The sequence below is a fragment of the Hypomesus nipponensis genome, chromosome 13 (assembly GCF_054491055.1).
Source record: "Hypomesus nipponensis isolate SF chromosome 13, ASM5449105v1, whole genome shotgun sequence".
NCBI lineage: Eukaryota > Metazoa > Chordata > Actinopteri > Osmeriformes > Osmeridae > Hypomesus > Hypomesus nipponensis.
In genome coordinates, this window is record NC_140373.1 from 4,616,652 (window position 1) to 4,632,539 (window position 15,888).

General features: G+C 43.2%; 2 protein-coding genes across 5 annotated transcripts in view; one reads left to right on the top strand and one right to left on the bottom strand.

Annotated features, from left to right (window-relative positions):
• LOC146259584 (rho GTPase-activating protein 44-like) overlaps nt 1-8,449 on the top strand; it is a 41,394-nt gene extending 32,945 nt beyond the window's left edge. The window contains exons 14-21 of one of the 2 annotated variants that reach the window (XM_084669380.1): nt 108-221; nt 550-641; nt 1,223-1,403; nt 3,265-3,456; nt 4,419-4,931; nt 5,931-6,046; nt 6,239-6,616; nt 7,733-8,449. In XM_084669380.1, the coding sequence (XP_084525506.1) occupies nt 108-221; nt 550-641; nt 1,223-1,403; nt 3,265-3,456; nt 4,419-4,931; nt 5,931-6,046; nt 6,239-6,616; nt 7,733-7,887 (1,741 nt within the window). In that variant the 3' untranslated portion in view covers nt 7,888-8,449. The remainder of the gene's footprint in view (nt 1-107; nt 222-549; nt 642-1,222; nt 1,404-3,264; nt 3,457-4,418; nt 4,932-5,930; nt 6,047-6,238; nt 6,617-7,732) is intronic. The other variant, XM_084669381.1, reaches the window with a different exon arrangement.
• A 3,258-nt stretch (nt 8,450-11,707) lies between these two features.
• Nucleotides 11,708-15,609, bottom strand: tex47 (testis expressed 47). Of its 3 annotated transcripts, none has more exons than XM_084669391.1 (8): nt 15,444-15,609; nt 14,279-14,351; nt 13,680-13,783; nt 13,468-13,532; nt 13,133-13,334; nt 12,890-13,046; nt 12,430-12,489; nt 11,708-12,077 (listed from the first exon to the last, which is right to left on the bottom strand). In XM_084669391.1, exons 1-7 carry the CDS (start codon nt 15,558-15,560, stop codon nt 12,452-12,454), a joined length of 756 nt encoding a protein of 251 aa, XP_084525517.1. In that variant the 5' UTR covers nt 15,561-15,609; the 3' UTR covers nt 11,708-12,077; nt 12,430-12,451. The 3 variants fall into 3 exon arrangements, with proteins under 3 accessions (XP_084525517.1, XP_084525518.1, XP_084525516.1); XM_084669392.1 differs by lacking the exon at nt 15,444-15,609 and adding an exon at nt 14,604-15,424; XM_084669390.1 differs by lacking the exon at nt 12,430-12,489.
• Between the last annotated feature and the right edge of the window lie 279 nt (nt 15,610-15,888).

A 15,888-nucleotide genomic window follows, 5' to 3' on the forward strand; every position in this document is an offset into this window, starting at 1 on the left:
TTACCAGTGACATTATTAATATCCTACGTTAATGAATAAATGAATAATTAATGAATTACATGGTCATCAGTTTATATTGTTCGATGTTTGTGTCAATGTTTTGACAGGTATGTAATCAAATTCCTTGCCAAGTTGAACGAGTACCAGGATGCAAATAAGATGACCCCTGGAAATATTGCAATTGTCCTGGGCCCCAACCTCCTGTGGACTCATGATGAAGGGTAGGACATGGATCTCTGTTCTGTCGTTCACAGACAGCTCAGTACCACCCAGACAGAACTATTTGAAGATGAAGAATGCTTATAGATATTTAACAAAGATATATAAATGTTCAAACCTATTCAGAAAGGTGAAGCAAGCTCTTCAACAATAAATGTATTTTTTAAACTTGACATTGCTTGGAAACTCTGAAGTTGAATTTTAATGGACAACTCTCTAAAATAACTGACATTAAACTGTCTCTGCCTTGGTACTTATGTGTAGCCTTGACTTCACTCTTGTGTCAAAGTAGAATAATTCCACTGTCTCTTCCCTCTCCTTTCCCTGCAGGAACATCACTGAGATGATGACAACTGTGTCCTTGCAGATCGTAGGCATCATTGAGCCAATCATACAGCATGCCGACTGGTTCTTCCCTGGAGGTGAGTACGAGATCTCTCCATTAGACAGGAAGACCTGCCACTGTCATCCATTAGGATTTCATATTATAGCTTTATTGTGCTTGTTCAACCCACTGAAAGTACAGACACATCTTTAGACATATATTTGCAGGCCATTTTGCTTCATGGGGATGATAGAGACAGTGTAGAGGGACTGGGAATGAAGGAGAGAGAGAGAGGAAAGGGGAGGACATGCAGCCAGCCTGAGCTGTAATGGAACCTGTGGTCAGGCCTCAGCCTACATGGTACACGCTCTTAACCGGTGAGCCACCCAGCGCTCCCAAGTGCAGACGCTCTGTCTTTGAGTGAAATATGGTTATCTTAAAGGACCAGAACAGACTTTTGTCAAATAAATTACATATGAGCAAGAAAGAGACGTAAACAAACTTTGAAGACAAAATTAAGTTCATTCTGACCTCAATTACATACTACAACAATGTAGCTTGCAACGGGATAAAACTCTTGGATGACGGAGACGATATCTGTCTCTCTCTCTCTCTCTCTCTCTCTCTCTCTCTCTCTCTCTCTCTCTCTCTCTCTCTCTCTTTCTCTCTAACTTTCAGAGATTGAGTTTAACGTGACAGGAAACTATGGCAGTCCAGTTCACACCAACCACAACGCCAACTACAGCTCCATGCCCTCCCCGGATATGGACCACACCGACCGCAAGCATAACGACCAGAGCCGACGCCCCCTCAGCGTTGCCACCGACAACATGATGCTGGAGTTCTATAAGAAGGACGGGTACGACACAGCTCCCTGTCTTTCACTCTGTTTCAGTCTCTCCATTTCCTCTCCAACCCTCTCTTTCACTCATTACTCTCAAACCTTCCATTGCTCTCTGCCCACTGGCTTTCCTTCCTGTTGTTTCTCCATTACTCACACCTGGAACCTGAACCATTAGCCAGACCGTGCGTTAGGAATGGTAACGTGAATGTTTCAGATTTGTAAAATAAGTTGGGCTGACTCCGGATAGAAGGATTTTGTGGCACTAAAGCCTATTGGTAGACAGGAAAAAAAAATTGTGTGAAGGTTGCGGATATGAATGTTTCTTTTGATCAAAATCCTCGGCTACAATGTTGAACTCGGTGAAGAGTTCAGTCTTGTGTTTTTCTCTCTCACTCAGTGAAGGGTTTCAGTTCTCTTCACTGTTGACGTCTCCTCCCCGAAGCTATTTGAAGGGCAAGAGAGAATGGATGAGAGAAAAAGAGAAATAAGAAAAGACTAAAGGAAAGAAGAAAAAAAAAAAGAGAGAGAGAGAAAAGAAGGGGAGTTGAAATGAAGAGTTTGGTAGGTAGCTGTTCTAGTGCGGTCAGGAGGATTAGTTTCAAGTCAATCATGTTCTCGCTCTCTCTTTTAAAAAGACCTACGTCTTATCGGCCCCTGCCCAGCAGAGCCGCCTGTCTGAGCCCCCCAGCCCAGGGACCACATAAGCTCAGCTCATTAAACCTGGCCAAGCCTGGGCTGGGACCAATCAATAGGGCTCGCCTTTCATTGGAAACAGACACCCTTTCATAGCCACCAGCTCAGGTTAGGGAGCATTCTGTTGCTTTGGACAGGCCGACGTTTCAGTCTAGCCACTCCTAGTTTTCTCTTTTAAGATCTCTTTTAGGCTTATTTTCAACTTTTCTCTTTACGTGGCTTGTGGTGCTGTATTGCTATTGAGTGAAGTGTTTCTCAACACACCCTAGAATGCGTGGTCATTTCTTCACCCTGTAGTAAAACTTCCGCTGATCCATTTAACTTGCTTAATTTTGTGGTATTTTGGTACCCTTTGGGAAACTGTGCCCTAATTAGCACTAAATGAAGCGATAATTGGATTACCCGGTAGGACTTACTTGGATATCTGTAGGGAGGGTACATCTTCACCCCTTGAATCCCTCTGCTCATTACTCTCAGCATGACTCTAATCACAACCCCCTCTAAACCAAGCCCCACCCTGCCACGCCGCCATCTTGGTTCTCAACAGAGCCCCAGACACTCTCACAGTGATGCTTTGATAGTGATGCTGTCATGAAGCCCAGGGAGTTTATCATGACCTTTACCCCTCATTTTTACATTTCTCCTCTTCCAAAGCAGCATTAGGAAAATACAAAGGTACTGTAACTGCTCTTTTCATGTCCTTTTCTGATCTGTCATTAGGCGTCTTTCAAAAACATTAAAAGCGTGATGGGAGAACATCTCCCTGACGTTTGTCTGTTCGTATTCCTTTCAGGGTTGTGCACTTAAGTGACACTTGGATTCCTATAGTTCAATGTTTCACACTGTGTGCTGACAAAGTGGTGCCAAATAGCTGCTGTCAAGTTCTTGTGTGAACAAAGATTGTCCGTAAATTGTTTCCTTAAATGCACCTTTTGCGTTGCATGGCACTGCATGGACCTCTTATAATAAGTCCAATAACGAGAATACGACACACAAAAGCTCTCAACTGTTTTGTCATTCAGTTAACGATATTCCAAACTCACAGTAAGAGTTCTCAACTGAAAATCTGAACCTTAGCAGTTAAAAAGTTACAATGTGTTCTTGCAACCATGTAGGCTAAGCTGACCCCTGAATCCCCCAAATCCCTCTATTTGATTGGCTGTGCGTTTCTATCCCGCTGCAGCATGGGTGTCAGGGTTATGGACACCTCTTGGGTGTCCCGCCGAGGGTCATCTTCGGCCCGTAAAACCTCCTCCACGCCACCGGGCATGCTGCCCCCCGCCCTGCCCTCGGACGTGCTCCTCCCTGAGCAGCCAGGGGACTTTTCTACATCCCCCTCTCCCACCCCTCCTCCCGCTAGCAGTGACCGGGCCAGGTAAGGCTAGTATGCCCCCCCCCACCACCCCTTAATCCACCACTCCCATTTCCTGTGTGCCACAGTGCCGCTATGATCAGCACCTGACACCAAAACGCCGTTGACCCCTCCTTCCACTGTTGTCGTATGCAACTCACTGAGGACGTCTACAAACAATCTCCCTCACCACTTGTCAGCTCTGCGTGAACCCAAACCCCCCACATTCGTCGCATGCTTTGTCAAATCCCCTGCCTGACCTCTTGTGACATTTTGTTAATGTTGTGGTTTTTTTCTTCCTTGTATTTGGTCTTCTTACTTAGAGTTCTTTGAAGTACGATATCCACATTGTGTTAGGTTTTTGTGGTCTTTTGTTGAGGGCCAGAGTTAGGTTTGCTTTTGTTTAAAGATGTTCTTTCTACCATATAAATGTGAGTTCCCAAACCATGACAGTTAGCCTCAAGACAAAATCAACAGAGAGAGAGAGAGACGGTTTGCCAATCCAGCATTTGCATGCATCTCCTCTCCTGGCCACCTTATACAGACTGCAGCATTCTGCAAGCTTTAATAGACAATGCTTTTATCATCTGTACACCATTTGATTTGTTTCATGAAACATTTACATTGTGAGACTGTGACGGTTGTATTATGCATGGCCTGAATTAAATGTGTCTTTGAGTTACATTCTTATTTAGTGCTTTTCTCTTTAGACCTCTCTTCTCCCCCCTTTTAACCCGACTGTGTTCAACTTTGTGGTAAACTAATCCCTTCCTCATTCAAATCCCTCACTTGTTCTCACAATAAACCGCATTAGGGACTGAAAACTCACAAACCTTTCCGAAGCGCCCCGCTGGACTCGCACTTCCCTCCTATCAGACACCAACAAATGTAATCGTCTCTAGTGAAAGAGTGTGCTAATGTTTGCCCCTCTATGACTCAGCACAGCTCGCTTCCCTGTGACATCATTTACATTTTTATCATTGCAGCTCGGATGATGCGTCCTCCAATTGGTCGGACTCCTGTTATGCCTACCCCTCCCCTGAGGAAGAGAAACCCCCTCCCCCTTATCCCTCTTCCTCCTCTTTCTCCTCCGGTTACCTACCTCCCCATCATTTTTACACCCGGGCACCGCAGTGTGTGCGGCCTGTTGCCCCCGGTCCCGAGTCCATGCCCCCGGGGCCGTCCCCCCCACCTCCCCCCCGCTGGCCTGGCTACAGCCCTCCCCCACTCCCTCCCTTGTGCCCATCCCCCCATCAGCTTGACATCAACTCTAACCCCAAGCCCAGCTCCCTGCACCTGCCCAAACAGGGCTCCCTACCCGATGCTCTGCATGCAATCCCGTCCGAAACTAACGTCTCCCCCCTCTACATCAAAACCCCCCTCGTTCTAGCCCGGCACGACCCCCCCCCCGGCTCCCTCCCTCCTAACACCCCCCTATCAGCCCCCCCTCCTTGGGGAGCCTGTGCCTGTAACCGAGAGAGAGGAGCCAAGCTGACTAGGTAAATACGTCACCCTACCTGTCAATTTCCTGAACTCCGACAGAAACTCACAGTCTTCCCAAAATATGCGCACCTGCACACACTCGCACAAGTTCAGGAAACCAGTCAGATAATGAGAGAGGGATGCAGTATGTGGAAAGAAAGGGGAGAGTGAGAGTGAGCTATTTCTCCAAAGTGTCAGCATCCCTTTTATTATTCATTCATTTGTCTCGCTTTTTGTCTCCAGCATTTGTGGTTCAAGGTGAAATGACTCCCATCATAAAAAAAATATTATCTTGAAACTGGATTGTTTTAGTATGAATAAATCCAAATTGGAGTGTATTAGTACGAATAATTCTCTGGAGAATGTATACATGTCTATGTTGCCATGGCATTCTGGTTTCTAAGCAACAATACCCTAAGCTCTCTGTGAATACAATTATAGGAAATTAATTTGAGTGCCCAGCAGGCCATAGTTTGGACTTGGCTACATCAGCTCCTGAATTGGACATAGGATTGATTATGTGAAATATATATGAATAGCAAGATCCCCATCGTTGTATTTTTCCAAAACCTGAAACATTTGTATTAACCTCATTTGCATAGCCCCGCCCTCACTAAATCCTTCCAGTTTCACTCACCAATCCATGTCTCATCTGCTGTCTGTGGGTGGGGGGGTTTGACACTGGAAGCTGCCATTCAGATGCTGGTATAAACTGGTTATGCCTTATGACCTTCAAGCTCTCTTCTTACTGCCATTCTGACTGCATAGCACCATAAAAGGCAGAAAAAACATATCTAGCCCAAAGGGCTTGGTTCAGACCTTGCTCCACCATAATAAAGCTGGTCCATATTGTGTGCATTAGTGATCACTCAAATAACTTGACATTGAACTATGGGTGTTTCAAGGGATTTCCGAAATGGGTTCAAGATGAAACAAAGAAGCGAACTATAATGAATATGTGATGAAGGACACACATTATTACTATTCATATGTTGTTGTTTTTTGGGTTCTACTAGTACACTGAAGAACAAGGAGCTCTCGCCTGTGATTGGACAGAAGAGTCAACAGGGATCAACAGCCTCTGGCGGTCCGACACAACACTCTGAACACAGCCCTCTCACTCTGAGGAGAGGTACTCACTCTGCGTGTGTGTGTGTGTTTATGTATACATCCCATGTTGCCTGTACATGACAGAAAGCCAGAGAGATGCAGAGGAAGTACAGCTTGCTGAGCAGACAGATGGGTTGTTCTCAGGCTTGTCACTTCTCAGTGACAGTAGACTGCCCTCTGTTTCACACAGTCTCTCTCCGTATTTTCTCCACAGCCAAAAAGTTGGCCCCCATCCCACCTAAAGGGCTGTACTCTCAGTCAGGGGCGATGTCGGACCAGTCAACCGGTCAGCCTTCCCCGGTCAGCCTGTCCCCCACCCCTCCCAGTACCCCCTCCCCGTATGGCTTCAGCTACCCCCAGGGCTACGCCACCATAGGCTCTCCTGGACAGGCCCAGACAGTGACCACGCCGTCCCTCTCCTCCCCTCCCTCGCTTGCTGGCACGCTCACCAAGGCCAGGCCCACTCCCAAGCCACCCAGGCAGAGACCCAGCCTGCCCCCTCCTCAGCCCCCCTCCACCCCTGGCTCCAGCCCCCAGCCTCTGGAACACGGCCTGCTGGATGGATTGTCTCCTGGGGAGAGCATGTCTACAGGTAAAAAAACGTCTGCACTGTTGCAGCTCACGTTGACCTTCAAAACCACTCAAACGCTCTCTCTCTCCCTCTCTCTAGCAATGGTCAGTTGAATTTCGTGAAGTTACACATCTGATACTTTTTTACATTTCACCTGAAGTACACTGTTTAAAGGTTAAAAGCTCGTTTCTATTCCTCTGGAAGACTCTAACTTATCTCTTATCTTTCTATTATTTTTCTTTTTGTCGACTACTGTCATTGTCTGCCTACAGCTGTATGAGGCGAGAGGTTCTGTATGGGCATATTGTGAGAGGGACTTTTAGGGTAAGCAGGAGTTCCTGTACTGTTCTAAAGCCTCTCCTCACCACCACCACTGTACGCCATTTTGGCTCAGAATGGAGCTGATTCCAACTGTCTGTATATTTACCTGTATACATGACCTCTGCAATGTATATATCTATATATATATATACTATATTTGTTCAGTCCACCACTAACCCATTTTGTTGGCCTTTTGCATGGTGGCTGAGACTGACTCAATGCATGGCTTAGTGGACGTGTGTGATTAAGACTGTCCACAAAACAACCCAGGACTGACGTTATTTTGATCTACCAAAGAGCGTCCGCCCTTTTTATCCCCCTGCTGCCCCTTGCTTACTGTACACACTGCACAGTTGACCCAAACCCATTCCCCCCCCACACGCACACACCACCACCATGGCCTCCACCACACCTTGACCTATCAAGCCTGTGCCCCCCCCCCCCCCCTCCCGCTGATTCAGTACACCTAATGTTTTGTCCAGTCACTGGTTGTTCTTATTACCCATTTCAGTGTTACACGGTGGAAGCCATCATCCTCACATGACAGTGAGATACTGTTACAACATGGATATGGGTTTACACTGGCTTTCATTCTAGGGAGAGTTTGAGTGTGACACAGTGCACTTCTTAACACTGAAGCTCAAAGCTTACGTTATGAGCTCACGATGACTCGACTGCAGTGTTTAATGCATCATTCAACATTCATGTAGTTCTGCACGGATCTGTGGTTCTGAGCAAGTCTCTAAGACTCTACTCCATTTCTCTCATTTCCTTCTCTCTTGTTGTTGATCTCATTCTTGTATCTCTGCCCCTCAGATTCTCTCTGTAACCTGGATATTCCCATCATTAATGTGGAGCTGGACGGTATCTTTGACGAGCCCAGGTGCGCCCCCTACAGGAATTCTGTGTCTGTGGTCGAATCTATCAACAGAGCAGAATCGGAGGAAGAGTCTGAAAGCACGGTACTATGACGACGAGACTCGGCCCACAACGAGACTCCGCCCTCGGCTCTTCAACTATACTGTCCTTCCTCCGGGAGTCAGCGCCTTTCATCTGACCTTTGACCTACCCAGTGTTCTGTCACCTCCTGTTTTCACCCATTTACACAAAACACCAGAATCAGCCAAGCTATATATGTAAAAAAAAGACTCACACTACATACACATTTATGAATAAATACGAATATGACAATTACTGATACCAGCTTTCATCAGCTGTTTTACACTTGAGGAGGGGAAGAACTTTCGACACATTCAATCCAACACAATTCTAAGTTTTATGCTGACTTCATGTGATTCTGTGGTATGGTCATTTTAAGGAACTTTTATCTTTCTTTTGGCCTTATTTGAGTCATTTGCAATATTGCCTTTAGCTTCACGTACCAGACAGGAAATCAAGCTGCTCAGTGAAAACTGCTCCTGCAGTATGTGAGTGCAGTATGAAAGGAAGCACAATTATTGTACATCTCTGTCCTGTCAATGTATAGATATTTGTCTTTCTTTCACCAAGACTAAATGATTTCCCTTGATGCCACACACAGTTCCTTCCTTGTGTATACCCGGGGCACTAATTCAGAAATCTACCACTGGCAACCCCTTGTCTTGTCCATTGTGAATGTGTGTGTGCGAGGGATGTGTTTGAAAAGTGTGTGTATCGTGTTTGAGCAGCGTGTTCTGTGTTTGTGTAGAAGTGTGCGTGGAAGCCTCTGGTAATTCAACAAGCTGAATACATAAATCCGACTTTCAAATGGGAGATGCATCTGAATCTAGAGATCGTTAATCATTTTAAGTTATTGTTTATACTGTACATTTCAGATAATATAATATTAACAGAAGTACGACATTATGAGTTGGAAATTGATATTTTAGTACAGAGAAACATTCATTCTTTCCTTTGGAGTGTTCAGAACTTGATCATAGATTATTACATAGTAGAGACCAAGGCCTCTGTGGTTTGTGTATGGAGGGACTGTGAAGGATAGAAATATTACAATTCAGATAACACTAAGGACTGGGGAGCTTAATCCACAGTATGACTGGAATGTGCAGGGTAGGACTGACTCCTCTCTGAGGTCCTCAGCTTTAACTAGAGCTCTGGGATTCATCTCTGGCAAGACATTCTCACTCGCATGTCTGCTCAGCTACCAGAGAGGAAATATCGAGAAGATTTTGTTTTTTTAAGAATGCTTGTATGGGTATGATATTTTGTGCTTTTGTGGTCGGGTTAATATTGAGACTGTTGGTGCTTTCAGCTGGTCTTTTCATATTAAGAGAGCGTCAAAACACACAGATGTTGCTGTGTCTGAACACGCCAACACAGTGAGAGGAGGAGATGTGTGAGGTTAAAGTAATTGTAAGTATTTTTGCATCTTAAATGGAGTTTATTGATATTTCAATGGAGTTTCATAAACATGTGACTCATGATACTGATGAACCAGGACAGACCCCAGAAATACGACCAGCTAGACTTTGAACAAGTGGGTTATTTTGCCTTTTGTTGATTATGATCTACAAAAAATGATGACCTCTTTGTTAGGAAGACTTTTGTGAAACCTTCCCATCCATAAACAAATACAGTAATTGCCTGGAAGATGCTACGCTGCTCTTTCACTCTCAGACTTTGAAGTGCGATATATTTTATTCACAACACTACTGTAAATAATAAAGCCTGTGTACATAAGTGTATATATACAGTACTTATAGGGGAGATGATTAAATATATATGAAGATACAGTATGAAAATATGAATATTAATTCAAAGTATATATATTGATATGTATGTGTTGTTTTGGTCCTGACATACAGTAATATTGCCAGATTCACACTCAAGAAAATGCAGTAAGCTTTGCACACTTATCAGCAACAAATATCATACGGTAGTTCTAATAGCACTGACATAGATCCGAGGTTAAATCTACTTTATAGGACAGTTCATTTAGAATGCAGACAGTGCCTGTAGTGCAGTCATGTACCATAGAGCTGAAGACTAAAGTCCAAATGGAAAATGCTGCATCACTGTATTGCTGCTTCGTACTCACTCATACAGTAACAAGCAGACAGCAAAATACACAGCCTGCCCATGAGAACATTGACACACATTTAAATAATGTCAGTTAGTAAAGGAAACTAGGACCTCCGTAGATTCAATACTTTCCACAGTAACACGAAGAGTTTGCAGTTTTGATTACAATAATAATAGACACAGTTCTATTGTCCTTTTAGAAGCAATACAATTCAACACAATTCTGAATAGACAGCTCCACAATAAAAATGATTCAATTTTCAAAATAAAAAGTGCAATTACACTATTTATGAACAGAGAACCTCATAGGAGTTGAAACTCTCTTACAAATGATTGGACGTTTTCTACAGTTTATATTTAATCAATGTATTTTGGATTTTGTCATTTGTCTTTTCTATGAATTCTGCCAATAGTGAGGCATTAGTGCAACATGTGATGCAGTCATACATTATGGGTTTGAGAAATTATTGGCAAATTGCATACAATTTTTAAAAGCTCTTGTTACAATTAGGATGTGCTGAGGTGAATGGTCTGTTCTGTGTCTGGACTGTCTGTGATGATGTGCTGTTCTGTAGCTGTTCTGTAACGAGGGGTTGCTTTCTGTCTTGCGGTGGCTTGTACATACATTTTGAACACAAAAACAGATTTAATGTTGTGGACCAGGGACAGTTGGTAAGAGATTCCAGATACATTTTCAGTATTATTTTTTTCTCTCTTAGCATGCCCATTGAAAGATAAAAAGAAAAGGCCTTGTTTGAAATAAATAGGTGGAATGTACTGGTGACTATTTACATGTTCACCTCAGGTCATTTTAAAAGGAAAATGATTTATGTTGTGGTTGTAGTTTTAAGTCCAACTGGGTGAAGGGATATTTGATAGTGTATTGTGACAAAGCTTGGGGCTTCGGGTGGGAGAGGGAAGGCAGGTTATGATCAGACATTGTCCTTTGTTGTGAAAATCAGAGGCATGCTTTTTGACCTCGTGAAATGTTTCTTATCGTCGGTCCTACTTGTGCTCGTCATTATTGTCATGATGTGTGGAAAGACATAGATTTGCAAAGCAGGAGGAATCATTCAGTGTTGCCCATGAGCAATTTCAAATTGCAGGTCTTTGGTTAACTTTTTGTCAAGCTCCAACATTCCATCTAGTTCTAATCAATAACTCACTCTCAGCTAGTCAAAGTATATTGTATTTACATCCAGTAGCATGATTTAATATTCACATCCAACTTATCATCACATCATGCCTTTGACCGCTGTTTTCCTTGAAACTAGATGAGAAAATACCAACCAACTGAACATAACTGAACTGGATTTGTTTTGTGAAGCAACAATTACACAAAATTACTTTAGCTGTGACTGGAATTGTGCGCTTATATCTGCAATATCAGCAAACCTAATTTCTTATGAAGAAATGTCAGCCTATCAGCCAGACATCAAACTCCACAATACCAAGTTTGCCTGTATGAGCATTTGTATGGTCTAACACTGTGGTGCATGCAGCTATTGTTTGATAAACAAGTCCATCTTACATTCATCGCTTCTGCATAGTTTATGTTTAAGTAATGGGGGCCAAAATACAGTAAAAGGGAAGGACTGGGTGACTTAGAGACATTTAGGATATTTGTCAAACTGTGTCAAACTGTGATGGCATTTGAGACCCTCTTTTAATGACTCGATAAGGAGGGGAGGTATTTACATGGACATGTCCTCTTTCACCAAGTGGAACACAGTGCGTACTGTAAGATCCAAAACAATCCTCATCAGAATGTTCAAACTATTAAAAACCATTTTTTAAATTCTGACTGTATTTTTCTTCTGGTGTGTATATTAAATCCTCCCGTGTAAAGAAGTCAATGTGACGAATAAGAAAAACAGTGTCTTGCTAAAGAGTTATGAATGATCTGATTAACAAACATTGCAGTGATGATATTAAGCACTGCCATCCGTGATCATTATAACCATTATACAATACGAAACAATACATTTTGTTTTTTGCTTGCCAATCAGTTGTAACTCTGTGCTGTACAGAGAAGGTTACGATAGACTGGACACAACAAACACAGGCTACATCCACAATCCTTTCTCAGGAGCCATAATTCAGACAGCTATCAAGTGCACTGGTGGAGGCCAAACAGTCTCTGTGAAGACAAAGAACTTGAGTCACATAAAATCACATCAAATATACAGTATTCTTGTTGCAATAATATATTCCGTTACATCAGCAACAATCTTCACATCAAAACCAACGTACATGGCATGCAGAAAGGGTGACTTTAAGCACTGGTGGAATGGAGGTTATAAGCACATATCTTAGGCGCTAATCTACTGCACTTTGTAAATAACACAAGGTATATTTACATTGCCTTTCAGACATACTGTACAGCAGAGGTCATGCTGTACAGTACGGTCATCCATTTTTTAAATGATGCATGCAGTATTAGTGTCTGGGGTCAATGCACATGCACCAATGACATGCTGACGGACTCATACCTTTGACCTTTCGGCCATGAGACTAAACTGTGGTTGGTTGACTGCTTCCAAACACGTGCCCTTAAAACAATCCCAGTCTTAATTTATTGTACGTTTTGGTTAGCTTTAACCTGACATATATCATGGTCTAAATCAGAGGTCTTCAACCCTGGTCCTCAGGGACCCCCTGTCCTGCATGTTTTAGATGTTTCCCTGCTCCAACACACCTGATTCAAATGAATGGGTTGTTATCCAGCTCTGTAGAAGCCTGGTAATGTCCATTCATTTGAATCAGGTGTGTGGGCGCAGGGAAACATCTGAAACATGCAGGACAGGGGGTCCCTGAGGACCAGGGTTGAAGACCACTGGTCTAAATGTTGCAAAAAACTAAAACTGGGGCATTTATTTTCTTCTATTCATGCTCTACACCTAGTTAAGGGTTTTAGATGTGCGCTACTTCCATGTCCTGTGCCAGTCTTACCAGAGTCCATAAGGACACTGACGGGTGAGTGGTAGGTGTGCAAGTAGTGCTGTGGGCTCAGGAGCTCTCTTCTACTCAGCAGCTGGATAAGAACGTCTTGAGGAACGATCAAGTCTGGAACCTCATCCAGCACTGAACCCGGAAGCGTCTTAGAGCCCTAAAGAATAAATGACCATTCACCTGTCTTTCTAACACATGCGAAGCCTGGCTTTGGTGGTTTCACCTCATATTGTAATCGTGTACCTTGTTTGCTATTTGATGGTGGTTTCCCAGCTTGAGCAGCAGGGATAGCACAATCCTGATCAGCGCTTCTGTGACCTCCTCCCCGGACGTATCGCTCAGAGTCCTGGCCTGTACATTCAGCACTTTGTAGCTCCACTGCTGGAAAAACCGACTGGGAAGGTCGTGTGACATCATCAGAACCCTGGGGGCTTCAATCAGGGCGCTGCAGATAGATGGGAGCCGTGACAACATCAAAACAGAATGTCAAACGGTTCACAACTATGCTATATTAAGAGATGCCTGATATGGTGCAAAAAATACTTTATTGACTGTTTATTTTTTAAACACAGTGTTACCCCTGTGCCAGCTCCTGCATGCTGGTCAGGTCCTGCAGAACAGACACCAGAACCTCGCTGGAAGACTGGAAGAGAATCACCACTGGTACAGTGCATGCAATATTGCTATACAGCATATTATTGCTATATACGTATTTATTGCTTATATTAAGACACAGACATCCCAGACAGGCCAAATAAATACCAATTAATATTAGTTTATCCTTGGTTACCTCAATGACGTGGAGCATGCAGGTTGGATACAGCAAAAGCAAGCCTGTGATACTGTCGCCTTGGTAATACTTCTGCAAGCGCTGGTTCAGTTCCTCGTAGTGCACTGAAAGAAACAAAAGGGATTTGTGTAATTGTTATTGATAGTAAATGTTGGTTTCCTGGTTCACACTGTGTCTCAGTGCGAAAACTCCTATTCTTGTCTTTTATTGCTGGCATTCAATGCTGTTCTTTTGTGAGTGAATTCCCTTCCATAGAAAAAAAGAGTCTCTTCAAGATGTCCTGCCCTTTTGTAAATAGGTGTGAAAGCTATAAAGGGATCCAGACAAAGAAGGAAGGGACGTGTGAGAGAGTCAGTATCCCTTTTGGAGTTTGTGCAACATTTGAGTGATAGATAAAAGTGTTAAATTGCATTCATTTTATAACTATGGTGTGATTAACAACAACAAAAAGTTCTAATTTTGGCTTGAGGGCTGAAACCAGAGCAGGTGTACAGGAGCATCTGTCAGTGAAACGGTGATGGCTTGTAATCCCTTGAAGAATGCACATCCTCTTAGACTTAATGGCTCTTAAATGTGTTGTAAAGTAACGGCTGCCTGACCTCCCAAGTCAGTGCTGTCAGCGTGTGGCTGGGGGAGGCTGGCGATGACTACCAACCGGTGTAACAGGAACTTCTGGATGGACATAGAAGAAGGGTATTATTATAAGACCTGCAGTAAGAGGATGTGAATCAAGAAAAAAACGAATTAACAATGGGCAAACCATTACCTTAACAATCAATCACGCCATAACAAAACAACATATTTGCTCACTTTAACACAAAGAACAAATGAAGACGTTAACAAATCGGCATTTTGATCATATCCTTGAACTTGATTCTTGACTAGAGTTGTCTCAGCTCTTCCTACCCGATGTATGTTACCAACCATCTCATTTTCAGGGTTCAAAAGTCTCCTCTGTGCCATAAAATGGTGAAACAGACTAGTCCCAACGTCCTCCTCCTTCTGTTGGTTGAGACTCTGCATGCTGGCTGCCTCCATCTCTCATACAGCCAAACACTGACTGAGGCAAGACCAGCAACGTATTGTCCTGTCTGCCTCTTTTTCTGTTTACCTCCTCCATGGTATATCCTGGAAACCTGCCACTGCTCCCCCCAGCGTAATAAACCCAGCCTGCAGCAGCAGTGACTGTCCACAAATGCCCCTGATTAATACCCTGTTTAAAAAATATATACTGAAATAAAATATACATGTATATTTGCAGTGGTTGCTGAACATGGGAATATGCGTACGTTCTCTGTATAGCGCTATTAGTGTTGGTACATACAGTATTCATTCTGTCCACTCTCATGCAGCCACACTCAGACATTGACCTAACCACTAACACTGCCCACTCCAGGCCAGTTAAGGGTACCTTGTTTATTCACAGGATTTTCAGTTGGAGAGGCTAAGTCTCTATGACAACGAATCTCATTCTCCTTTAGTAGAATAGCAGGTCTCATTTCAATATGAAAGCAGTCCTCTGTGTTAGTGGTGCCGCACAAACCGGGCCGCCTTATTACAAACCCAATTATTACAAACCCTTATAACTAATCCCCAAACTCCAAACACATGTAAGGTCAAGTTTTACCATGACACTAATTCTTTATCTTGATTTTCTAGTTTTGACTGAGCAAACATCACATCTAATTGTAAAATAAACATAATTTCTAGGGCCAGAATAAAGATGTCATTATCATGCACTGAAGTTGTTTTTCCAGAACAAACCTTTCTAATTGCTCTGTTAGACTCCTCCAGTTTTGCAAACAGTGACATTCTGTCTTCAAAGGACGAGGTCCACTCTTTCAAAGGAGTCTTATCAACTTTTTGCGATCTGGAAGCCATGATTGGTAAGGGTGTTTGGTTTTGTATCTAAGCAACGAGTCAGGAAAATGTGGAAAGAGGTGGGATATCCTGTAGGGACAACGTGAAACCTTGTCCAATAACGACTGTGGTATAATAGAACATAAATGAAAATAGTGGTGTTTGGGGGCAGGGGATAACGTTTTAGAAGAAACAAAAAAAATGTTTTCCTTTTTACAAAGTATGTCGGGTGTGACAAATTTATCGCATGGTCGATTGTGTCCACTAGATGATGCCATTTTTCGAGGTCGAATATTTACATTTCTGGCTGCGCGTAATCCGCAGCTTTGAAGACGGTGAACGCATCCAG